At 44.3% G+C, this 26,894-nt stretch overlaps 1 protein-coding gene across 1 annotated transcript in view; it reads left to right on the top strand.

Moving 5' to 3' along the window:
* Window positions 1-26,894, top strand: part of si (sucrase-isomaltase) — a gene marked incomplete at its 5' end in the record, with an annotated part of 80,826 nt that overhangs the window by 39,915 nt on the left and 14,017 nt on the right. Inside the window, 21 exons of the mRNA XM_080771875.1 lie at window positions 4,081-4,137; window positions 6,486-6,610; window positions 6,950-7,038; window positions 7,693-7,742; window positions 9,082-9,255; window positions 11,479-11,628; window positions 11,913-12,119; window positions 13,337-13,491; window positions 13,669-13,837; window positions 16,022-16,130; window positions 16,537-16,649; window positions 17,142-17,267; window positions 19,122-19,250; window positions 19,734-19,850; window positions 19,962-20,024; window positions 20,878-20,994; window positions 21,188-21,278; window positions 21,544-21,682; window positions 22,628-22,761; window positions 23,917-23,951; window positions 24,649-24,765. Of these exons, the coding sequence (XP_080628001.1) occupies window positions 4,081-4,137; window positions 6,486-6,610; window positions 6,950-7,038; window positions 7,693-7,742; window positions 9,082-9,255; window positions 11,479-11,628; window positions 11,913-12,119; window positions 13,337-13,491; window positions 13,669-13,837; window positions 16,022-16,130; window positions 16,537-16,649; window positions 17,142-17,267; window positions 19,122-19,250; window positions 19,734-19,850; window positions 19,962-20,024; window positions 20,878-20,994; window positions 21,188-21,278; window positions 21,544-21,682; window positions 22,628-22,761; window positions 23,917-23,951; window positions 24,649-24,765 (2,466 nt within the window). The remainder of the gene's footprint in view (window positions 1-4,080; window positions 4,138-6,485; window positions 6,611-6,949; window positions 7,039-7,692; window positions 7,743-9,081; window positions 9,256-11,478; window positions 11,629-11,912; window positions 12,120-13,336; window positions 13,492-13,668; window positions 13,838-16,021; window positions 16,131-16,536; window positions 16,650-17,141; window positions 17,268-19,121; window positions 19,251-19,733; window positions 19,851-19,961; window positions 20,025-20,877; window positions 20,995-21,187; window positions 21,279-21,543; window positions 21,683-22,627; window positions 22,762-23,916; window positions 23,952-24,648; window positions 24,766-26,894) is intronic.

Genomic DNA, 26,894 nt, shown 5'->3' with positions numbered 1-26,894 from the left:
GCAATGAATATGCAGACACATTACAGTACAATAAGGCAGCCGTGCACGCACGCACGCACACACACACACACACACACACACACACACACACACACACACACACACACACACACACACACACACTGACCTCCGTTGGGAGTGCATGATGTGGGATTTACTGTCTCTCTTCCCCTCCCCTCTTCTCTCATCCTTCTTTCTTCTCTCTTTCATTTCCTCCGTCTTTTCTTTCAGCTCTAATGAGAGCACTGACCTCATTACTGGCAGATTAGAACGGCAGATAGAAGAGAGTATGTGTGTGTTTGTGCATGTGAATCCCAGCATGTATGCATGCGCGTGTTTCATGTGTGTGATTGTGTGCTTTGTTTGTGTGTGCACATAGAAATGCGTGCATGCGGATTGCGGTCATGTCGAAGTGGCCTGATTAATAAGCAATTTGGCCTTGCCGCTCGTGAATCTCAGAACAGCGAGATATGGAGTGAAATGGATTCAAAGTGGTGCGAAAGAAAAAAATATCTTCAGTCTGTGTTATTGTTAAAGAGCTTAATACAAGCCAAGGGCAGAGAAGGAGGAACGGGGTCTTCAGGTCAGGGCCCTCGCCTCCGAATTAGCCACTTGAACCCTAGTGTCCTTAATCTGGTCTTGTGGTAATAATAGGCAAACATTCGGCGGAAATGGCTGGTCTACAACCGTGCTTATATATATAAGCAAGGTTATATATATGTGAGTGTGAGTGTGTGTGTCCTGATAATTATACTACTACAACAATAACAATAAAAATACGAATAATATTAGTCATACAGGACAAAATGAAAGAATTCTTACTCCAAGCTCACGACGTGCTTGGAAATGTAACACACATCAGGGGAGGCGGTACAGCTGGCGCTAAACACGAGGTGCAGTGTCTCATGGAGCTCAGCTTAATACACTGCATCACCGAGGTCACGTCCTGTAGCTGAACTTTTGTGCAACACGCTGTGGTCAAATGGGGGGAAGGTAGGATAATCTATTTTTGACAGTTTCTCACTTATATGCCATGTTTGTCAAAAGCTCTCCAGATGAAAAGCCATTGTTATGCTTAATTATGTGCCGTGTCATGCAGTAATAATTCGGCAGCCTATCTACAAGCTCACACGTGTCATGCTGTCACACATTTTGCGATTATATATCTGCTATTTTCAGGGGGTGACTATTAATACATGACACAAAGTATCAAGTCTTTAACAGCCTTTAACAGTTTTTCATTGTGACGTCATATGGACTTTGTGCATGCCCCCAAAGGCACCACTTACTTCACAGTGTGAAGTGAGTGGTGTTATTTCTTGAGGGGCGATTGCCTATATGTCCAGATTTTAGTGTGTGTGTAAACACAAACTTCGTCCTAACACAAACATTAAATGCCTTTGACAATGAATGGACAATTTTTAGTGTTTGTGTAAACACAAACATTGCATTGAAGACGAAGGTGAGGACCCAAATTCTGATTGGCCGGAATGAGATGATGTATATCGATGATGATAAGATACACTTTTATTTTTTTTACATTCCAACAACTCTACATTGTAATGGGAGTTGCCGACAGATTCAGCTGTGGAGCTCTGAATCTGTCTTGAGAGATTAGGCAAGCACTGTGTACAGTATGTAATCTATGACAGTCTATGACGTCATATTGATGATATCAGTGTGCTCCATATATGAGTTATTCCACGAAACCGGTGCGATTTGAGCTTTTTTAATTTATTTTTTGACCGGAAGGTTTTACTTTTCCGAATATACCACAATATTAAGGACATCAGAAAAACATAACACGCGGTCGCTTCTCGCCCTTAGTCTTACTGGTTGTCACTCACTCACTCACTCACTCACTCACTCACTCGCTCACTCGCTCACTCGCTGACTCGTTGACTCACTCACTCACTCACTCACTCACTCACTCACTCACTCACTCACTCGCTGACTCGTTGACTCACTCACTCACTCACTCACTCACTCACTGACTCGTTGACTCACTCACTCACTCACTCACTCACTCACTCACTCGCTGACTCACTCACTCACTCACTTACTTACTCTCTCTGTAATGATACACAAATTGTTATCAGATCAGAGTCAATGCCTCAACCTTGATCTCTGTGATAGATTGACTTAGGGGATATCTCCCCCCCTCTATCTGTCTGTCCCCTGTCCCCTCTGGTCTTCCTCTACGCCACACGCGCGCGTACGCACGCACGTGCATACACACACATGCGCGGCTGCGCGCATGCACACGCACGCATGCATGCATGCACGCACACACACACACACACACACACACACACACACACACACACGCATGCACGCACATACACACACACACACACACACACACACACACACACACACATACAATGCTCCAGCCCCTTCATCAAACGTTTGCTTCCCCCAGCTCATCTGCATTCTCCTAATCAGCTGCACTCAACTCACCCCCTGTGATCTCATCCCATGTCATGCTACTTCATCTCTCTCTGCCTCCCGTCCTCCGCCCATCATCTCTCTCATCCCCCTTTACCCAGTCTATGCCATCTGATCACCCTGCTGGTGTGAGTCTTCGCACTGCCAGATCAAATCTTACTTGAGGGATAGCGGGGCTTTGAGCGCGTATGCAAGGCTCTTTGTTTACGCTGGTCCCACTCAATCACATTTACTCACTTAACGTCTCTCGCGTCCGTCAGCGGGGTGACTGATGGGCAACGTGAGTGAACCAGGCACCAGAAAACAAGGTGCGGGGTGAGCATCCATCTCCGGAGGCCGCGGTGCCCCTCGGGGCTGTGTTTGTATGGTGACATGACAGGCTGTCCACATTTGCGTTCGGAAATGAGACCCAGGGACAGAGCGTTAAGTGTTCTAATTTCTTGGGTGTTTTTAACAACCCTATTTTAGGCATTCAAATACTATATCCGAAAATGTTTGATCTACAAGTTCACACCGCTTCTTCTATTTTTATGCACCACTGTCAAACAACAAAGTTATCCATTAATTTAGCTTCCTCCTGTTAGTCACCAACACCGCAATATGGCCAAAAGTATATTGGGATGTCATGCGTTGGACGGTGGATAATACAGTGGCAGTGGCTCAGGAGGTGGCCACTGCTCCCGGTTTGATCCCTATCATGGCTCCCCCTGTGTTAGTGTCAAAGAGTCCTTGAGTCGTTCCTTTGTCGCCAGTGTGTGAATGTATAATGCACATGCTACATTGCTTTCTGCTTTGGATAAGTACACTATACAATATAAATGCACCATATAGGCCACAGGTTGCAGTAGATGACCATATGTTTGGTCTGTTGAAATAGGTTTTAGGTTTCCTATACCATGAGGAATATCCAAACTGTTTGTTTTCTTACACACACACTCGCACAGTCGCACATGCACACACACACACACACACACACACACACACACACACACACACACACACACACACACACCTTCCATCGTTCCTTCTCACCATGTATTGCTACATCTGCTGTCATCTCTCTCTCTGTTGGTCCTATATACTGACAGGCCTATGAAGGGTTTAAAAGGGGACATGCGGATGAAATGGACTGATAGAGACGAGAGAGAAGCATGACAGAGAGCATGTGAGAGAGAAAGAGGAGAGAGATAAAGCTTGTGTTGAGATTGGGAGCGGCGATGGACAGTGACACTGGGACCTTGTGATGGACGGCTCTGGCCTACACAGAGGACACACATTTCATAATGTGGTCTTTTTTTAAAGGACATGTAGTTCACACTATCCCTGTGTGCATTATCTGTTCTCTCTCTCTCTCCTGCTCTTTTCTCTCGTCAGGAAGTGTGTGACAGCTATCAAATACTTGGCTCTCTGCTATTGATTGTTCTTGTCTGTCCCTCACCTTAAGCCATCAAAGGCTGTCACCCATCGGTCACCAATTGATGCTGTCTTTTCCATCGGCCCTTGCATAATGTTATTATTATTATTATTATATACTTATTATTGTGTGCGCAATGTTTGTTTAACTTGGAGATCAGTTGCAAAACTGTCTATCTTTTCAACAGCTTAAAAAATGTCTTGTTTTGTCTCTTCCAGGGTGTGGAGACAGTATATGCATATGTGCCAGATGCCATTTGGTATGACTATGAATCGGTAAGTCTGACTCCTGCTAGATCCACAAATACTCCTCAAACGCTGCTTAACGGGGTAATCTCTCAAGAGATGCAGCTAAACGCAGCTAGTTTCCCAGGGGGAGAGGAGGCGGGCTCATAGGTTGATGAACCAATGGGAGCCGGAGTCGGGTTTCAGTTTGAATCCGCCCCTCTGTAGTCCATGAAAAGCTTGGCTACTTCCAGGCTAGGCTGCTGCCACTCAGACTGCACATACACGTTTCACTGGCTGAGTGCCGCTGCCTCCTCTATCCATCATTTCAAATGAAAAGCCCTCCAGTGTTTCATAAACGGGCCAGCCATATATACAGTACTCGGCTTTGACCCAGCCTTGTTACTTTCCTGCAGCCCATTTTCACCAGGAATAATGATGACTTAATTAGGCTATTGCATATAACGGACATTAAATGAAGGGCATAAACCGAACACACGTACAGACCAACAGACAGACAGACAGACAGACAGACGTACACACTATAACACACTGGCCACATGTATCACATGAAAGGCTTTTGCCTGGGGGTTTTGTCTAAGACAGAGAGATAAGCCAGTGAGAGTAGGACAATGACAATGAGTGAAAGAGAGCGACTGACTATTTCCCCGGCAAAGAGATAAAAGAGGTGTTGAGTTCCTTTGGGACCTTATTTAGGCGTCATGCAGACAGTGTAAAGTCACCCGTTGATCTGATGAGTGATTAGATTGGCTGTGCTGCTGCCACTTATTTTCCTGGTTGGGCCACTGCGCTATCTGTGCATGCGGGAGTGAACAGGGGGTTTGGGTGATGGAGAGAAATGATCAAGAAAAAACAAATTGGCTGGAAAGTGATATCAAAGAGAAAGAAAAGTAGCGGGTGAGAGGAAGAGGAGGGGGATACACCAGAGATGAGGAAGGCCATGACAGGAGGCATGGCAAGGAAAAGAGTAGAGGAGAAGAAAGCATTAGGCCAGCAGGGATAAAGGTAGAGTCCGGTGGTGGAACAGGTAGAGAGGGAAGAGAGGGGAAGGGATTGAGGAGACGTACTTAAGGCTGACAATGAGAAGCTGATAAGATATGAAATTGCCTATAGACGCTTCAGTAACTCGCACCTACGCACATGCCCATACTAAACGGGACACTCCGACAAATAAGTGTTCCCTCTCTCTAAGATTCACACACGCGCAGTCGCGCACATATGTTCGTGCACCACGCACACACACATACACACAATTGGAACGGAGAGAAAAGGGATAAAAACAGAATTAGAGCAGAGTGAGAGAGAAGAGGAGGGAGAGAGAGAGAGGAAGAATGAGGAGAGAGTTTAATTGTCTTGGTCTGGTCGGAGGATTCAGTCCTCCGGGACTCAGAAATTAGCTGTGCTCTTTTGAGGCCCTCCGAAATATGAAAGTGTGTGTGTGGGAGAGAGAGAGAGAGAGAGAGAGAGAGGACAATGAAGAGAGTTAATCTACCCTTCCATTGGTAGAAATAAGTGCTTATTTGAGCAATTGTACTCTCACTTTTATGTATTTCTAGCAAAAAATGAAAAGAAAATAGCTGCATACAGGGTACGTAAAGCCTCAAGTGACCCAATCACTCCTTTGAAATTTCTAAACATTTTTGAAAAGCTCTCAAAATGGTATGATTATAGCCATTGTTCAATGGTACAATGTAATGTTCTGCATCTTACCTATGCAGTATTTTGCTTTATGGAAATATGCTGTGCTTTCAATGCAAGTTTTGACAGAATTAGCCTCGTGTGGCCAGCCCTCCAATCTCGCTCTGCTCTGAATGGAGGTCAGGAGAAACTCACTAGAATGAGCGAGCAGCTTAGTCACTCTGGCGTGGCTAAACTGTGACTGAGAGTGCATGTGTTTGGTCCGACTAGTCATTGGTCCAAAAAACGACAACCCACCTCAAACCCTAACCTAACCATAACCGCAAGCACGGGAGCAGGCGCTAGTCCGAGGTGCGGATGCATGTCGAACCAATGCTCCGTCGGAGCTCCGTCGGAGATACTTGGTAGATGATTGGATGGGACCGTCTGTCTATCACCGTGTGGGCGTGCAAACACAACCAATCATATTGACGTGTCTATATACTGTAGCTTCACATCCGGTTTCGCACATATCCCGCCCTTAGCTCACGCTGATTGGTTCGAACCACGAGTGGTTCGGCGTTAGCACAACTCCCTGAGAGATCCCAGATGGTTGCGGTGTTGGGGAACATGGTTACCCAATACCGCCCCCAGCTGGCAAAGTCAGGTTAGGGTCTATACTGGACAATATAAACAAAAGATACATATAATTACCTCATTAGGAGTGTCACTCTCACAGATTGTCTTGCTCCACCATATAGATGGAGCGATTGGCAGCCCGCAGACAGCATGTTCAGATGTACCTGCCAGCAGACAAGCTTGGTTTACACATCAGAGGAGGAGCTATTCTCCCCACACAGAGACCGGCTGTTACCACCACCTACAGGTATGCATACATGCACAAATGGATCCTATTTGGTTTAATATCATATCCATCTGTGATTGTTTGTACTGGTGTCTATAGAGATTCCTTTGTTGATTATCCAACTGTGTGTGTGTGTGTGTGTGTGTGTGTGTGTGTGTGTGTGTGTGTGTGTGTGTGTGTGTGTGTGTGTGTGTGTGTGTGTGTGTGTGTGTGTGTGTGTGTGTGTGTGTGTGTGTGTGTGTGTGTGTGTGTGTGTGTGTGTGTGTGTGCGTGCGCGCGCGTGCGTGCGTGCATTTTGCGTGTGCGTGTGTGCATGTGTGTGCATGCGTGATGTGTATATGCATTTGTGTATTTTAACAGTCGCCGTCAGCCAATGGGTTTGATCGTTGCCCTGGACGACAATAGCCAAGCAGAAGGGGAGCTATTCTGGGATGATGGAGACACCCGAGGTAATGTGTATACGTGTGTGTGTGCACAGTCTGCACATACACACAGTTTAGTCTTGGTTTAGTCTCGCTAAGGCGTAAAATAACCATTACTTCTTGTGGACTCGATTCACATTAAACTCACTAACCTTTAAAGCATAACCCTAACCTTAACCATTTTACCCAATGCCAAACCTTAGCTGAAAGACACTTGACACAAGCCTAAACAAGTGCTTTTAGGATACCATCAGGCATTTTTGCTCAATTTATGTTGGTTCATCCTAGCATGTCTATATCACGTGTAAGCCAGATTGAACGTGCCCCTGACACTTTAACACTAAATGGACCAATGGATGTATGGCACGCCTGCTGGCATGACGCCAGATTGGGTTGTGAACACGCTGTGCATACTTATCTTGTTATGACTGCAGAGGTGAAGCTTAGAGAGAACTCTGCATGAATCACACGTACTGTTTACAATCACTGGCATTCAGGTAATAAGGTTACATTTATAATTATCACTAATACAGTACACCATAGCACTTTCAGAAAATATACACCGGTACTTCAGTGCTGAGAAGAGGGGAGCAAGGAAGGGAAGGAAACCAGATATAGAATTTTTTTTTTTTAAAGGCAACCAACCAATGTTTAATCTTACTTTAACTTTTCCCTCAACAGCAACGGTTGAAACCGGCAACCACATCCACTACAAGTTCTCTTTGTTCAATGTAAGTTTGACCCTCTACAGCAGTAGAAACCGAATCTGTCAGCAGAGCCATTCAGAATGTGTATACACCACAGGAAGTGGAGAGCTAAGGGCGGGCCAAACGGGCAACATCCTGTTATACACATTATATTGAGGCCTGCCCCCAGAGGCAAATGCATAGGAAACAAACAACAGAGGGCGCTGTTTCTCCTTTTTCGCCGATGGGTACCCAGGACCCAGGTTGCTCATACAGAGACGAGTTATATCCACCTTATTTGGGGCATTTCATTATAGATAAACTTCATTTATTAATGTATGTATTGTTTCACACATTTTCATGTGCTTCAATAGCTTGAATTGCAAGGTCACAATACATTGCAGTGTGATCACATGGCACTTGAAGAGCTGAAGACTTCCACTATGGGTGCCTTGAGATTTTTACTTGCTCATTGCTGTGCCCTGAAACCACACATTCCTGCAGAGCTGACCACTTTACACTTTGCAGAACATCAGTTCCACTGTACAAAATGATAATCAGTGGCACTGCACTCAGCATTTATCCATGCTGCACTGAGATCCTGGATATTAGTTTTGCAGGCCAATGCAGGGGTAGAGATACTCTCAGAGTTACACATTGATACAGGAACATTCTTCTGTGTATCTGTTGATGAAACCAATATTTTTGTTGGACTTGCTGAGATGGGTCTATGCTCAGTAGATCTTTTTTCCTTTAAATGTTTTTATCACACGATTTTGCAACCCATTTATTAAATTATCTAATGTAATCCTGGGCGTTAAATTTCCTCTGCCAACCTGGGGGTTGGCAGACCTCATGCTTGGCAGACCTCATGCTTACTTCTATGCATGAGGAGTCCAAGCTGCTTCTTTTCGCCTGACAGGGGATATTTTCCCCGGCTGGACGTAGTGCGTGGAAGGAACACTTTATTCCAACCAGTTCCTATCTCCTCCATCAGGTGCCCCGGCTGTCCAGGGGGAGGTTTTTTTAGAGATCAGGATTACTGCATACTGTAAATGTTTTTTGAGAGGGTACCTACCCTAGGAGACACCGGTAGAACATGCAAACGCCACACAGAAAGCTCAGTAGATCTGTACATGGCACACATTGGATTTGGTGGGTGGGTGGGTGAGTGAGTGAGTGAGTGAGTGAGTGAGTGAGTGAGTGAATGAGTGAGTGCATTGTTTCTGGAACATTCATGTATCTTTAAAACAATACAAAAATAATGTGACATTGCCATTGTCATTAATCCAGCGTGCAAGATTTTATTGATAAGATACTGTGACTGTGTTCACTTGTATTGACTGCAAATGAAGCACTTCCATTGGGACCTTTGTCTCCATAGGGAGAACTGACCATGCAGGCGACCCACGCTGGTTACAAGGACCCCAACAACCTCACGTTCGAGAACATCACAGTGCTCGGAGTTGCATATCCCCCCTCTTCTGTCTCCATAACTCACGGGGACACCACTACACTACTGTCTGAAAGGAACATACACCATGACACAGACAAGAAGGTAGCACGCACGCACACACGCACACACACGCACACACACACACACACACACACACACACACACGCACACACACACACACACACACACACACACACACACACACACACACACATACATTGTATAGCAACACTAGCCCCTTTGAAACGAAGGCTACTTCTATTTCCCATTGTCATTTGTTTCAATAACCCATGAAGGAAAGTGTCTGTACATTTCAAGGTTAGCCTCTAAAGTGTAAAGACTGATGGTAGGATGTCAGGATGGCAATACGTTTGTGTGAGAGTGTGCTCCCATGCGTGCATGTGTGTATGTGTGCCCCCGTGCAGACTCTTGCGTGAAAAAGATCGTTTTTTGTTATACTTTAGTTTCACTGTATTTTCTGTTTTTGTGTAAGCGTGTGTGTGCGACTGTGCGTGCATGCGTGCGTGCGTGCATGTGTGTGTGTGTGTGTGCACGCATGTATTTTCAAGGTCTGTCATGAAAAACAACAACAACAAACAATTTCCTAAGTGTGGAAGAATGAATGTGCTGTTGAATTAAACACAAGCTTGTCCGTTCATCCATCACGGTCGGTCCGTCCTGACAGGGAGGCCTTGGAGATTTCTCTCCACGACCTTGTTGTGCCAAGTATTTGTACAGCCAGTTAGTGCACCAACCATTAGCCTCTTTGTGAGTCTTAAGGACCCAAGAAAAGAAACCCATTTCATTCAATTCTATCTCATCTAAAAAAGGGGATGCAGGACTTAACATTAACCTTTTGAGGCACTTGTACTTCAGCACTAGCAAACAAATACATGAGCACAAGTAAACAAATACATTTTAAATCATAGCCCTAGAATGCTGGCAACATATACTGTCTTTAGTTTTTGGTTGTAAAATAATAGCCCTAGAATGAGACATTGAGGTTTCCCTCATTTGCAGTGTCGTCGAGATACAGTACAACATAATACAACATTTTCAAAGCAATAAACAAAGCAAAAACAATGAAACAGAACAGCAACATTTCCTCATTGTGTGATCTAATACAATTAAAAACAGTCTGCAACCAAAGATTTAAATTGACCGTATGTAATGGGAGAGCAGATCTTTAATTTAAGCAAGTCATTCCACGTGGTTGGGTCACTAAAACAAAAGGCTGTTTTCTCCAGTTCTGTGTTTACATTTGGAACCTTTAGTGTAAGCCAGTGACTGGAGTGTGTCCTATAGGATTCCAATCCAGCAGGGGTTTAATATACGACGTTAAAATAAACAGATACCAATGTTTATTTCATCTGTCGGCCCAGGAAGGCCAGCCCACTCTGTCATATAAGATGCAGTGATGAGTTCTATAAGGTTAACCAGATATAAATCGCAGAGCAGAGTGATTATCTGCATCCAAGGGATTCATGAGGACAGAAGGAGCAGGTGGTAGCACTCGTGTACAATCACCCATGCTCGTGCTGGACTGAACATGAAAACTTCCTTTGGGAACAGTTGATGTTTGGGAAGCACAGACGTATGGTGCACATAGCTGACAGGTGCATTGCGATTGTTGTGGGGTAATATTAATCACACCACCTGCCAATTGCTCCACGCATTTGTGCTTCCCAAAGGAAGTTTTGCTATGTTCAGCCCTGAGATCATTCCAGGCCCTTCGCCGGAGAAAATGTTGTCCGTGTGCAGCTCGTGGAAAAATGGAGATATTTTATTAAATAGGTTTTCTGCCAGAACTTTCAAATGAATATGAAACTAGAGCACAATATCTGACTCTGAGTCTTAGGAATTCATTTCGGGCCGGGCCTAAAATGTATGCTAATCAGTAGGGCCGGGGCAGGCCTCGGGCTCCATGAAAAAATGCGGGTTCAAGTCCAGATCCCGACAGCCTTATTGCTGCGTGACACTGCCCATCTCTCTCCCCCCGTGTTCTGTTAAATCTGCACAAGGCATAAAATCCCCCCAGAAATAAATATGTATAGTGAAAATAGCCGATCTGCAAGCTCAAAACAAATGGGTTTTTTTGCAGTTTGTCATGAAGTATTTAAAAGTAGTTTAATGTATACCCTCTGTGAGGCTCCTTTCCTCAAACATTGTTTTTAACCCCATGAAAATGTTTTATGTTCAGTTAAAAAAGTGCAATTGCGACAATAATCTTAGTTATTTTCTATGATCTGTCTCCTTTCTTTCCCCTTGCCTCCTCTCCCTGTGAATTTTGTTTGTCCTCACCCGGGCCAACACCACTCTTCCCAGGTTCTTTCCCTGCGAGGCCTCTCTCTGGCCCTGGGTCAGACGTACGTGGTGCGATGGGACCAGGTGGTTACAGAGTACCATCGCTTCGACTGTCACCCAGAGGAGCGTGCTGATGAGGCAAAGTGCCATGCCAGGGGCTGCATCTGGGAGGTATGGGGACAGCAGAGTTGATCATTCACACACATCACATCACATCACAAGCTATATAGAAATAACGTTTGACTTCCCTCCTTTTACGTTAAAAAGATTTATGCTGCTAGTATATACTGTACATAGCAACAAGAAAAACAAAAGGCAGTTGTGGAACAAATCGGTACCAGGCCGGGGGATGACCGCAAGATCCCCCCCCCCCGGAACCGAATAAACGAGGAATATTAAAAAATAAAATATTAATTTACCACTACTACTTCTTTCTGTCATTCTCGTCCATCCAGGCAGCAAACCTTGAAAAGGTCCCATGGTGTTTCTATCCTCAAGACTATGGCTACACTTATACAACAGTAAAGCAGACTGCGTCTGGTATGATCTTTGAGCTCAGCCGCAACAGCAAGTACCGAAGCATCAACCGACCAGGGTCGCCAGACATCAGTATACTCCGTGCGGAGATCCGGTACCACAGTGAGCACATGCTACAGTTCAAGGTATGTAATGTATGCCCTGTGTCTACCACCACACGGTCCGTGTTGTTGTTTCTCTGTGAATATTGTGTGTCCGAGTGAGACACGTGCACACACACACACACACACACACACACACACACACACACAAACTGTACATTTTGAACGAAGGCAGACAGCGATGTGTCTTGGCCACGGACTGTGTTTTTTCGGTGTTCTTGTTGTTTCACAAGGTATGTGTGGTGGTGGTGGTGGGGGGGCATGTTTGAGGTTAAATGCTGTTTGGACCACAGTAGGTTCCTAAAGGTGCAGCAAAAACAGATTAATATTTCTTAGACATAACAGTATGGACCCTTTTCACAGTAGGCCTATAGCCATTCTGACGGGTAAACACAGCTGAAGGTAATATCATTGTGAGTTTATTTAATTTAGGTGGTACTTTGTCCCAGCTTGGACAGCTCTTGTACAGTTAACTTCATGCTGGTACACGGCAACAAAATTGATCAAACCCACAATTAACGTTATTATACCTTCACCTGTGTTTACATGTCAACTTATTGGAAATAACTTTACTGGTACCCCAGCTTACTCCTCAGAGTAAGCTGGCATATGTGGCTCTATTTGGTTAAAAAATCACTCATGTGTGAACTGAGTCGTGCAACTCCCCTCTCCCCCTGCCCCCCCCCCCCCCCCCCTCTCTCTGTCTCTCATTAGCAGGCAACAGTGCAGCACTATCTCTCTCTCTCTGTTTCTGGCACAACAGTGCCACTTTTGCCCCTACTGCTACTCATAGTCACACACATAGGTTAACAACACGCACATTGCTGTTCCTTGGAGTGGTTGCACCACTCAAAAACAAAACAAAAAACAAAACACACACTCCAGGCAGTGTATTACTCATTTTACACTTAATCAGCATGCTAAAATATGTATCTGAAAACACTATAGGTTAGAAATAAGCCATGTAGTAGCTGCATGCTCTGTATCTGACTTGTAAAGTTTTGTAAACAAACATAGCCTGAAGGGATACAACGCCCTGATTGGTTCAGAAGCACACAGCCGCCTTCCGTTTTAGACGGAAACGTCAAAATAATATTCCCAAAAAGCCATTGCACCAGTGTTTCATTGCACCAGTGTTGATTTTGACAGCAAATGTAGTTTCAGTCTCTTGAATAGTTTTAGTTGACAAAATCAACACTGCATTGCACCCTGTCTTTAACTACAACACCACTGCTTCCCAGATGTGGGATCCAAACCAGCAGCGTTATGAGGTCCCAGTGCCGCTGTCCGTCCCTCCTACCCCAGAGACTGATGAAGGCAAGAGACTCTACACGGTGGCCTTCACCAAACAGCCCTTTGGCATTCAGGTCTTCAGGAAGAGCACAGGAACCAAGATGTGAGTGGTTCTGGTTCATTTGTTGTGCTTAGTGTACTGTATGGGGTACAACAGCTAATAGTCAAACTAATCTATTGAATCGATTATTAAAAAGAAAATTGCATTGCATCGACACTATTTTACTTACTAAATCTCTCTCTCTCTCTCTCTCTCTCTCTCTCTCTCTCTCTCTCTCAGTTGGGACTCCTCTGTACCAGGGCTTACCTTCTCAGATATGTTCATCCAGGTGTCCACACGACTGTCTTCTGAGTACGTGTACGGCTTTGGGGAAACAGAGCACCCCACTTACAAGCATAACCTCAACTATCACACCTGGGGAATGTTCGCCAAGGACCAGCCCCCCGGCGTAAGAAAGAAAATAATAACACACATGTACGCATGCACGAGGAATGCACCACCATCAATCGTATAATTGTATTGTAAGACAGGATGCAGATATGCAACATATAAACATGCAGCATCAAACATACAGTATAATCCCACATGTTTGCTTACATGCATAATTCACACACACGCCCCCACAAACCCCAGGGTAATATTTGATTAATGTAGGATTTTCTACCTTTTTCAATATGTTCCCTAAGTGATACTGTATGCTGTAGCTGCGCAAAAATGTTACTTTACAGGATATGGACAAAATTGGATCCAATGTCATTATTTAGTCATAGGTTTTGCTAATACTTTGTTAAATATTTGTAAAATACACAAAGAATTCACAGCATGACACGCTGTGAGCTGTACCCACTCGTTCTGTCTGATTTCATTGACATTGTGATCGGCTATTTTGGTGCATAACACCAGTACAACTACCAAGTATAACCCAGACATTGCAAGCTCATGTAGACCAGATTGGATGCAATGAGAGTGAAAAACACATCTCTGGCACTGTCATTAATATCAGCAACAGCTGGCATTTTTTGGGGGGGAACGTATCACCACAGTCCCATGAATATATTATATGAAATCCGACTTCCGGACAACATACGGATGTGGGTTGACTCGTAAAAGACCTTTCCCGGTGACTCGTAAAAGACCTTTCCCGGTGCAGCACATACATATTTGCCTTTCTCACATTGGTGTCACGTTTGATGTGTGGTGGCGTTTTAATATGAGCGGTGATTTTGCAGTGTCATCATGTTCCCTGTGTGAACGTCGGGCGCCCATGATAGGAGGTTTTCCTCTCACATCAGCATTATCAGGCTTAATTGCTGAGCTGTCAAGGCAACTCCACAGGGTTCACACGTGTGTAACAGGGCTTATTTGAAAGACAGGGGAGGGATGAGAGAGAGAGAGAGAGAGATGGGAAGGGGAGTCTGTAAGAAAAAAGTATGTGTGCATTTCTGAGTGTTTGTGTCAATTTGTGCAAATCTGCAGGTCTAAGAGAGACAGATATGGGATGAAAGGGCATCATAGAAGGAGGCATATTGCACACACACATACATGCGTGTGTGTGTGTGTGTGTGTGTGTGTGTGTGTGAGAGAGAGAGAGAGGAGGTGGGAGAGGGAGAAAATATTGTAAAATATCAAAGCATGCAAGCACTGTCCTGTCATTGGCAGTCACCCTTTGCTAGCGGACAAACTAATGACCTTTCTCCCTCCTGACTCAGACTGTCACACCATGTAACAAGGACGCGTGCACACGCGGACACACACGGGCAGACACACACACACACACACACATACACACACACACACAGGGTCGTACTTCAGAGCGTTCAGAGTGTAGGAGGCTGGTGGGCTGGGATGTGTCTCTGCATTCCTCACACCAAGATGACAGTCAAAAGTAGCTGGTCTACTGTCCGGCCCCCTGCCATCTCTTCCTCTCCATGTATTGTCACCCCCCCCCCCCCTCTCTCTCTCAGAAATAAATAAATAAGTACACATTATAAGTAAGCCACACTTTTAAAAGGCTTTTAAAAGAGGATACAGTCTACGTTGCACTGTACAATCCGAAGTCTTGCGGATGCATTTGATTCCATTTGTACTCTCACAGAGCTAAATTGACTTTGTGGATTTTACTGACAGGCCTGCGTTCCTCGGGCAGGTTGTAAAAGTACTATAATATGACTTGGGGAAACAACAGGGCTATGAAATTGCAGCAATTCAATAAAAAGAGGTATACTGCGGGCCTGCAGATATTGACTGAGCTGTCCTGCACTGCCCTATACCTGGGCCCATATCAACACCAGGACACATAAATTCACCGCATGCGGTGCTCCAGTTCTTGTCAGCATTCACCTATTTAACCACTTAAACCCCACACACACACACACACACACACACACACACACACACACACACACATATAATATATATATATATATATATATATATAATAACCGGATTCCCCCACGGCTCTAGGCCCCTCAATTCCCCCCCCCCCCCCCCCCCCCCCCCGCTCTACACAAATATTAACAAAGCTTACAACATGTCATAATGCATAATGTTTTGCCAAATGTTTCCCCCAGAATAGGGTTGCTCAGGATGGTGTGCAGCAGGTCCTTTAGATCTCTGTCTGTTTCTTCTCCAGTACAAGATGAATTGCTATGGAGTGCATCCCTTCTATATGGGCCTTGAGACGCCCACCACCGCCACCACCCATGCACATGGTGTGTTTCTCCAGAACAGCAATGCCATGGGTGAGAGACTCGCGCACGGAATGCACGCACACGTATACGAACGCACATACACTCAAATATGTATATGCCAATGCATATTCATGCGCGTGCAAACAAGGGACCCCATATTCACTTGCATTATGCAATGCAAATGCATATGTATTTATGCATACTGTAGATGAGTGAAGCAATCTTCCATGTTTCGAGTACATGTCCTCTGACAAGCTGTCTTATTTTAAGCCAGCAGAGTGCAATATGCATGGCAGTACACACACATGCACGCACACACACACACGCGAGCACGCACGCGTGCACATGTAAACACACAAGCCAATGAATGCACGTACACATGTGCAGACATTCACACGGTGACACGCACACACACAACCTCTATAGATTTGATCTACAGTACATGCTTTCTTTCTAGATGTGACATTCCAGCCAACTCCAGCCCTGACGTACAGAACTCTGGGTGGGATCCTGGATTTCTACATGGTCTTGGGACCAACCCCAGAACTGGTTGTGCAGCAGTACACCGCGGTAAGTGTGTGTGTGTGTGTCTGTGTGTGTGTGTGTGTGTGTGTGTGTGTGTGTGTGTGTGTGTGTGTGTGTGTGTGTGTGTGTGTGTGTGTACATGTGTGTGTGTGCGCGTGCATGTGTGGCACACTATGCGCAAGTGTGTTTTCTGTGCCTGCCCATGGGCCATTGTTGATGGACTGTAGCAGCTGGGAGTTCCGCGCTTCGTTGCTCTCTCTCATCTAGCCAATCTAAACACACGCACACATGCACACTCAAACAAAAACAGATACATGCACACGCTCACATGCACACTCAAACAAAAACAGATACATGCACACGCTCACATGCACACTCAAACAAAAACAGATACATGCACACGCATGTACTGTACTTTCACACAAGCAGACAAAGACAGCTGCTTTATGGGCAAAGTCCATAATGTCCTCTTTCATAAAAAAACCCTCCCATATAAATGTTCTGAACTTTTCTTGATTGTTCTTTCCTGTCAAACAGCTGATTGGACGTCCTGTACTGCCAGCTTACTGGTCCCTTGGGTTCCAGCTCTGTCGCTATGGATACGCCAATGACACTGAGATTGCAGATCTGTACAGGGACATGAAGGCAGCAGGTATACCCTATGTAAGTTCCTTTAATCACATGAACTCTAGCACCCTGCTAGGGCTGCCTATTCTGGGCAAGAAATAGCAGAACTCTAGCGCCCTGCTAGCGCTGCCTTTTCTGGGCAAGAAATAGCAGATCAAGTCTTGTTCCTATTTCCTATCTTACTAGAGCCTCTCCAAAAGCATATTAGATATTATCCGGCAGCATAGGCTTGGGCCAGCTAAAGCAAAAGTAAACGGGCATGCACGGGGGTGAAAAATGGGTTACAAAATCGTGGGATAAAAAATATATTTAAAAAAAGGGCATGCACGTTTGGAGAGATAGTTTTATTACACATTTCCACTGGCAAGACAACAGTAATTTGATTTCATACTGTAGGATTAATGGTGGAATTATTATTTCAACTGCTACCAAAATTGTAAGTGAAACATGAGTTTCAGGATGGATTGATACAGAGTGAGTAGGGCTCTGGCTGAATATCTTGCATGCATATTGCATACGCTCTGTGTGCCCGCCACTTGCACACCGAATTAACATTTCACAGATTATAGTGAACTTTGAATTATTTCAATTACTTGAGGCTATGGCTTAGTTAAACTGCCTGTGTCCTACAACCAAACTTTTTGACGTGATCATGAGAAGTCTTAACGCTACGTGCTGAGTATTCGTGGGTCAAGGGGTGAAAGCATAGTGCCAGATAAAGCATAGTGCCCTTCATTGCACCCCCAGGTGTTAAATATGCTGGTAATTATTTGGGTGCATGGTTATATTCCCCCTCACACTGATTACGTACCTCTTCTATGAATGTATTAAAAACAAATTGATGTTTCACTCTTTGAAGATCGTCCATCCATCCATCTATCTTAGTCAGGTCGCGGGGCAACAGTTCCACCAGAGAGTTCCAGACTTCCCTCTCCAGAGCACCATTAGTAACTTCCTCCTAGGGAATCTCGAGGCGTTGCAAGGCCATGTGAGTCGATGTGATTCCTCCAACTGCGCCTTGGTCTGCCACGGGGTCTCCTTCCAGTGGGACGTGCCTCGAGGACCTTTCTAGGGAGACGCCCTCAGAGTCAGAGGCATCCTAACCGGATGCCCGAACCATCTAAGCTGGCTCCTTTCCAAGCGAAAAAGCAACGACTCTACTCCGAGTCTCTCTCGTGTGACTGAACTTCTCACCCTATCTCTAAGGGAGATGCCAGCCATACGCGAAGAAAACTCATTTCGGCCGCTTATATTACCTTGTACCTTATTCTTTCGGAACGAATATTGCTCTGTAGACAGAGAGCTTTGCCTTCTGGCTCAGCTCTGTTTTCATCACAACAGTGCGGTACAGCGACTGCAATACCACCCCTGCTGCTACGATTCTCCGGATGATCTCCTTCTCCGTCCTCCCCTCACTTGTGAACAAGATCCCGAGATACTTAAACTCCTTCACCTGGGGTAATGTCTCATTCCCTATTCCTTGAAGAAGATCTGTGGCATCTGTGCGACCAAAACGTAGATTTGATTTGAATAGGTATAATGCAGAGTTAATCAGTGCATGTGAATTTATTTGTTTCTTTCAACCAAATATACCATATATACTTAGTTGACCGGGGTCCCCCAGGGCTCTATAGTTTTGTGGTTTTCCTTCTACGATGATGCTTTGTGAGCTTGTACATTGGCAAAATTGAGAATGTATAAGGACGCTAGGGTTCAGTAGGTTAATCTTTTTATCCACCATAGTGGTAATTTAACTCAGAAGAGTTAAGTTATGAAGGATGAGGAGTTGTTTACTGTGTACAACAGTCCCACAGATGGTGTGTAGACATAGAATTCAATGAATGGCCCTATGGATTAGGGCTAATACTGCTCCCATTCTGACCCACATAGGATGTCCAGTATGCAGACATTGACTACATGGAACGTCAGCTGAATTTTGTCCTAGACCATCAGTTTGAAGGCCTGCCCACCCTGGTTGACAGCATGAGAGCAGAAGGCATGAGGTTCATCTTCATCCTGGTAAAGGACTATAACATACATTATATGAAAACATTATGCAGTTGTCATATTAGAATGTGAGCGTTTTGCGAACTGCCAAACAAGTTTGTAATTTAAAGTTCATCCGATGTCAGACCTAGATGGCTATGCTTGAAAATGTGTAACACAAAATATAACTTTATTACTTTATTATTGTTGTTTCTGTTGTTTTACACATTATTATTCATCACACGGGAATAATGCAATGATAACAGTGACAATTTGTAAAAGTGGTTCTTTGGCTCACCATTCTTACGTGTTCTTTACTGAGCTACAGCACCTCAGTCACACCAAAGAAGTGTGTGTGTGTGTGTGTGTGTGTGTGTGTGTGTGTGTGTGTGTGTGTGTGTGTGTGTGTGTGTGTGTGTGTGTGTGTGTGTGTGTGTGTGTGTGTGTGTGTGTGTGTGTGTGTGTGTGTGTGTGTGTGTGTGTGTGTGTGTGTGTGCGTGCGTGCGTGCGACATAGGATCCAGCTATCTCAGGTAACGAGACTTTGCCTTACCCTGCCTTCGAGCGTGGCATAGAGAAAGATGTCTTCATCAAATGGCCAGAAGCACTCAGTGATGAAATCATCTGGGGGAAGGTAAGATGAAAGACGTTTCACACAAAGAAAGAGCGAGCAATGCAGAGTGGGTGAAAGAAAGTGATTGTAAATACAATTGAAGTGTTAATGTTTCCTCCTTTGCTTTTCCAGGTGTGGCCTGACTTCCCCAACGTTACAGTGAACGAGTCTCTGGACTGGGATACCCAAGTGAAGGTAGAACAAAAAGCCACATAATATAGGTAGATCATATTGGAAATACAGGTGTGGTACTGGCACCGCAGCAAGCATGAAACACAGGATTGACAGATGTTAGCATACAGATCTACTAAATAAAAAAAAGGAAATTAAATTAAGTAGACTTAAAGTCTGGCCTTGCGATCTGCTCCTGGACCGACAGCGTTAGCATAATGTATAAACACTTAATAAATAATAGCCGTAGGCCTACATATATTATCTAATCTATCACCATGCGTTACGTGCGGTTACAGGATTACTAATGTTTAAAATGTATTATGTTACGTTTCAGGATTACCTTCCGAGAAAAGTAACTTGTTCGATTATTTTTGCATTACCGACAATTAAAACCCCTCTGTGAGGAAGTTTGGTAAACATAAAGTGTGCATCATCTACCAGAGTGATCACCAGTGTTGTGGAGCTGTGCTGGGCTCCGCCAACGCTAATTTGCATTAATTGACCTCCTTTCACCAATAAATCCAAATATGATGTGAATACTTCCACGAACACAAAAGGGCAACCTCTCTGTCTTCTCTCAGTCTCTGCCATGTTGCACAGGTGTGACAAATTAATGTAATAAAAACAAGACCAGTATTATAAAAGTAACTAAGTAACCGAGAACTCTTATGGCAAAACTAACACGTTAGGATATGTACAGACAATCGACATGGAGGCTGACATTACTGTAATTGGAACTTCTCAGTTACTCAACTACCATGATCGGATGTAGTATAATATACTACATAACATAGCACATATTATGTGCTATGTTAAACCTATTAGATTGTTTGCTCTGGTCTTTTACATCATCTCTGTCTGAACTTACTTCTAGTTATACAGGTCATTCGCCGCATTTCCTGATTTCTTCCTCAACCGCACAGCCGAATGGTGGCTTCAGGAGATAAAGGACTTCTATGAGAATACAATGAAGTTTGATGGACTGTGGATTGTGAGTGATCTGAACAATGCAGGGACCAGTGGACCACACCTTTTGTATACAAGCTAAGGTTGACTACACATTCTAGCTAACATGGTATGATGCACGTGTGTGTGTGTGTGTGTGTGTGTGTGTGTGTGTGTGTGTGTGTGTGTGTGTGTGTGTGTGTGTGTGTGTGTGTGTGTGTGTGTGCGTGCGTGTGCAGGACATGAATGAGCCTGCTAGCTTTGTCCATGGTACGGTTGGAGAAACATGTCTCGGTGACCCCTTGTTGGAGAATCCTCCATATATGCCACGTAAGATGAACACAGAAAACAATATCATGTTATTTTACACTTAGACTAATGTTTCCACATGTAAAAGCGTATTATTGCGTTTTTGTTTTTGTTTTGCTTATGTAACTACGTGGTTTTGTATATGATTTGTGCGTGCTGCCGTGCTCCTAATTATGCGTTTCACATACAGTACACGTGTATGCATTGCACATTAATGTCTGCATGGATGTGTGTGTGTGTGTGTGTGTGTGTGTGTGTGTGTGTGTGTGTGTGTGTGCGCGCGCAGCTCTGGAGTCTAAAGAGAGGGGTCTGAACCATAAGACGCTATGTATGAACAGCCAGCAGTTCCTCAGTGATGGAACACCAGTCAGACACTATGATGTCCACAACCTCTATGGCTGGTCACACACCAAGCCCACCTACGAGTATGTACAATTACAACCAAACAACACAGGTCAATGTGACATGACAGGTCGAGTACCTGCAGCAGTGTTGTACCCGTGTTCAAAGAACGATAGTCCACGAACGCGTTCCTATTTCGGCTGAACGTGAACTGAACGTACTGTATTTCTGCCTGATGAACGTCATTGTGAATGCGTTAATTTCTGGCGTGTGTGAACGTCACTTTCTCACGTTCAACTTCGTTCAAAAGTGAGCGAGCCTTCCAGGCGAAACCCCCGCTAAAACACACCCTATAACCAGTCTATAATATCTAGCGGAAAACCCACCAATAAGCCCTTATCCAACACAAATTAACTAATCTTTCTCAAGCCGCACAATTTCACTGGAGTGCACAGCACGCATATGCACGCAGACAGCAGACACATACAGTACAGTCCTACATGTCCCGACCCAAACACTGAGGAGGTAAAGTAAACTTGTTTATAATGTGCCACGAGAAATTGATTCCAATTGCTCGTTATTTTTGCGTCGATGAGGTATGTCGTGTGTGTCCAACTGTCCATACATGATCGCCTCGTTCGGGCCAACAAAATATATCTTTAAAAAAAAGCTCTGTAAAAATATGTCTTGAACATTGGGAACACTTATTATTTCATGTTGCCTGATGCAGACATGACAATGTTAAAAGGCCACTATTAAATATTTGGCAGCAACTTTCCAGTGTATACAGTATGTATATTTATCTACATTGTCAGCACTCTGCCAAGCGCCCGGGACACCTGTTTTGCTGAGATGAGCATGTTCTGCATTTTGAACCACCCTCCTTCTTTCATTTAGTATTTAATTCTGCTGTTGTGGTTAACCCAGGGAGGGATCGATGGGAAGGGAGCCTGCAGCGTTACTGTCACATAGACATGGACGTGAGAGTTGTGTTTGAGTGAGTGAGTGATCCTGTCTCCTGTGTACAGTGCTCTGTTGAACGTGACTGGCAACAGAGGAGTGGTGGTTACTCGCTCCACCTACCCATCCAGTGGCAAATGGGCTGGACACTGGCTGGGAGACAACAATGCCAGCTGGGACCAGCTATACAAATCAATCATAGGTGTGTGTGTGTGTGTGTGTGTGTGTGTGTGTGTGTGTGTGTGTGTGTGTGTGTGTGTGTGTGTGTGTGTGTGTGTGTGTGTGTGTGTGTGAGAGATTTTTCATACTCCATTCTGATTGGCTAAGATTGCTTCCATAGTTTGCATGAGTGCTCCGTTTTGAACAAAATGCCGCAAATCAGGAGCACATCGTTTGGCAGTGCACATTCCCACTAGACAGAGGAACAAATGTCAAATCAGCATCATGGTGGCGCTCAAACTGGCCTATTCGTGATTGTACCTATAACTGCACCGATCTGTGTAAAACTTTGTATGCACACTCCCTAGAGGCCTAGGAAAAACCTTTGCCCTGTATTTTTCACATATGCTCTTCATAGCGTCACCAGGAGGCCGACATATATGTATGTGAAACACATTTTTTTATATTACTCCTTCAGATTTTATCCAAATATCACGCTAATCAGTACACATGAGCTCTATAGTCATGTGATCAAGACGGGTCTGTTTGATTTCTCATATTCCATCCTGATTGGCTAATATTTACTTCCAAAGTTTACAGGAGTGGCCCGTTTTGTACAAAATGCCGCAAATCATGAACGCAGCGTCATATTATTCTCCATAGAGAAAAACTTCCGCGAACCCCTTGGAACCAGGGTATGAGTGTGTGACGTCAGGACTTCGCCGCTCTATTGGAATGAAAGATGTTTTTCGCAAGAGATACCTCATGAAAAACAAAACACAAAAAAATAAAACTATTAAAGAAGCACCAACGTTCAGAGATATGGGCCAGCTACTGTAGACAGTAATAATAGCAGAATTATTCAAAAAAGTATCAGTAAAAAAAAAGATACTTTGAAGATGTACAAGATGTTATTTGAACGCATTGCAAACTATGGGTCAGAAGTTCTCAGAACATGGCCCGGCGGATGGCGTATAATCCAGCCTGACAGCATGCTGTGGGTTCGACTCTCGAACCCGACGACCTTTGCTGCGTGTCCCCATCTCTCTCCCCATCATATAATATAAAAGAAGTTCTAAGAACAGCACAGCCCTGCATTGGCTAACATTGTTAGAAAGAGTTGCCAGGACAACCAATAAATCATTGGCTTGGCATGCTTGATGATAATGAAAATATCTAACTCTCTCTTGGTCCACAGGCATGATGGAGTTCAGTCTGTTTGGCATCCCCTATGTAAGTATCATGGCTTGATTTTCATGTTGATGGGACGGCATCCCACTGATCTTCCAAAGCAGAATTAGAATGGCAAAATGTTTATTTGGTTCGAGTCGACACAAGGACAATTGGAGGTAACATCGCAGAGCATTTCTAATTGCAATGCTCACCATATCCCCATGAATGGTTGTCCTTGTAAACGAGAATTTGTCTAAGGTTAATGTTTATATTGTTTGTTTGCACATTAAATGTTTTGTCTGCACTTGGACTTGTCATTTCTCTCTCTGCATCCTTCATCTCCCACTCCCTGTCCTTCTCTCTGTTCCTCTTTGTCTGCCTCTCCCAGTCGTGATCTGTGTCACCCTGTGTCTGTCCTTTCTGGCATTCATTTCACCCCCCTCCATCTCTCTCTCTCTCTCTCTCTCTCTCTCTCTCTCTCTCTCTCTCTCTCTCTCTCTCTCTCTCGCTTTTTGTCTCCTTTGCTTCTGTTTTGATCACTAGGGATTGGTCTGTCTGTCTGTCTGTCTGTCTAATAATGGTGCTTTTTAATGTATTTGTTTTTAAAAGTGGATTTTAGATTTGAGATTTAATAGTATTTTAGCTCTCTTTTAACTAGCATACTAAAAGCCAGTGAAACGACATTTCGTTCTCTTATGCATTATATGTATCTGCTGAATGACAATAAAGCTATCTATCTATCTGTTTGGCTCTTCAGACAGGGGCTGATATATGTGGTTTCTTCAACACTGCCGAGTATGAGATGTGTCTTCGCTGGATGCAGCTGGGGGCCTTTTATCCCTTTTCTCGTAATCATAACGGCAAGTTCAACCCGGTGCGTACACACATGCATGCACGCACGCACGCACGCACATATGCACACACGCACGGTGGAAGATAGACCTGTTACAGTAGGTGTCATAGTGTCCGTGGCATTCATTCTGGTGGTGACCTTTTACAGCCTTGGAACACATTTGAGAAATCCAATAACGCCCGTCCGGAGATCGATCCCTTTGGGCCAAATTCCCCCACACGGAGCAACAGTGTGTGTGTGTGTGTGTGTGTGTGTGTGTGTTGCGCAGGTTTGTGTCTTAGGGGTGAGTTAGGGGTATAATTAGATTTTGATGTACAACTACCCTCCATCCAATGCAAACCCATCCCACTACCAGCTGGCTCGGTCACGTACAAGACCTTGCAAATGGGTGCTTGAATATTTTGAATATAGGAAGGAAAATAGACAGAAATTTAACAATAGGCCTATAGGCATGCAGCGGGCGGCACATTTGGAGGGAGAAAGAGACTAAAGCCTGCACTATACTCTAAACGAAGCCAAACTTATTTTGCCTTTGGTATAAGACATTAGACATTTTATTAAAGTTAGGTCTATAATGCTTCATTACAACTTATAATAATATAATGCATTATAAACTCAGTGGAACAGCAAAATATAACTTCCAGTTTACACTTTGTGTTAGCTTTTGTCCGATTTCTAAGTCAATAGCATGAGACCGCGCATGCGCAGTAACGGTAAAAACTGCCGTCGTAGAGTTAAACAGAGTTTTCAGACAACGCTAATGAATAGTATGAAACATAGCTGAAATAATGTACACACACTTCTTCTCCATTGTTTCATTGGGTAAACAACACAGTAACATTGTTAGCCCCAGAGCTGACAGCCCATCTCCGTAGCATACTGTACCCCGGGACTGCCCACTGGTTGGGACAGTAACCAAAAAAGATTATTTCCCATGACAACAGAATACATCCCATAGCCTGGGGGAATGTATCTGTGACTAAGCTGTGCATAAGCTTGTAATCGCATGTTCAACATGTGAGTAATAAATAGAGGGGTGCCTAGTACTATCAAAGGTTAACAGAGTCGTTGTGACAACAGAACAGAGCCCTTCGGGTGTCCAGTATAAGGGCGGAAATGGCAGTCATAGAGTTAAGCTGACTGGAAAAAAAAGCGAATAATAAACTAAACAGCTTGAATTTGGGGGAAGTGAAAATCTGGCTTCCTCACGGTCTGAATAATGCTAATGGTCAATACGGTGTCCACGTTGAGATCAATTGTGCGAGCCAGTGAGTAGATAAATAGAGAAAAACTGTACCCCGGAGAGAGTTTGACTGACTTCCCTTAATTGAAATAGGATGATGATGTGCCATGACTGCATGTACCCCTTGAGATGTATCATCTTGTTTTCAATGTTACACCGTGGCCAGTCAGAAGTCTGCCTAGCAACACTGTGGCTCACTTGAGCCACTCAAGCATTGTGTACTGCGCTTTATCACCCGGATCTGCGATGTGCTGTGGCAAATTTGTCACAGAGGTTTTGTCATTTCTTGCGACAGGTTTTGTTTATGGTCCCTCCGAGAGAGGGATTATAGAGGTGTTTGCACCTCCTAACCCATCAGAAAATATCTCTGCAAAACTATCCTGGCAGAATTAACCATGGGAGCGGACTGCAGAAACAAAACAAAATAATTCACACCCACCTAGAACTTCTGACCAATCACACACAATGTACACACAATGTCCAGCTAAGGAGGTTGTGGCTAGCTAAATATTGGATGTGCAAGAACTGCACAGTTGCTGTAGCAGAGAGAGAGAGAGAGAGAGAGAGAGAGAGAGAGAGAGAGAGAGAGAGAGAGAGAGAAAGAAAGAGAGACATGAAGTTACATAAAGGCTGAAGAGAGATTCATAGGTAGAAGAGCTCACATCAAAAGAAGAAAGACAGATGAAGGGGGATACAAATAGACTGTAGGTCTCTATGTAGGTCAACCCAGAACCTACCTCTGCCATGTGTTTCCCATTGGATATCCCACAAATCCCACACAAGCAATTCACTGTTGAGATCCTAAGGGTACACCCCATTGATGTTGTATGTTAACCACCTTATTTTACCACCATAAAAACTCACTTTCTGGGACTACAGGCTGAAGTACACAACATAATATTGAAAA

Source organism: Protomyctophum bolini, assembly GCF_963924005.1.
Source record: "Protomyctophum bolini genome assembly, chromosome: 9".
Taxonomy (NCBI): Eukaryota; Metazoa; Chordata; class Actinopteri; order Myctophiformes; family Myctophidae; genus Protomyctophum; species Protomyctophum bolini.
The sequence above is the reverse complement of the archived record's forward strand: the minus strand, read 5'-3'. Positions and strand labels throughout refer to the sequence as shown.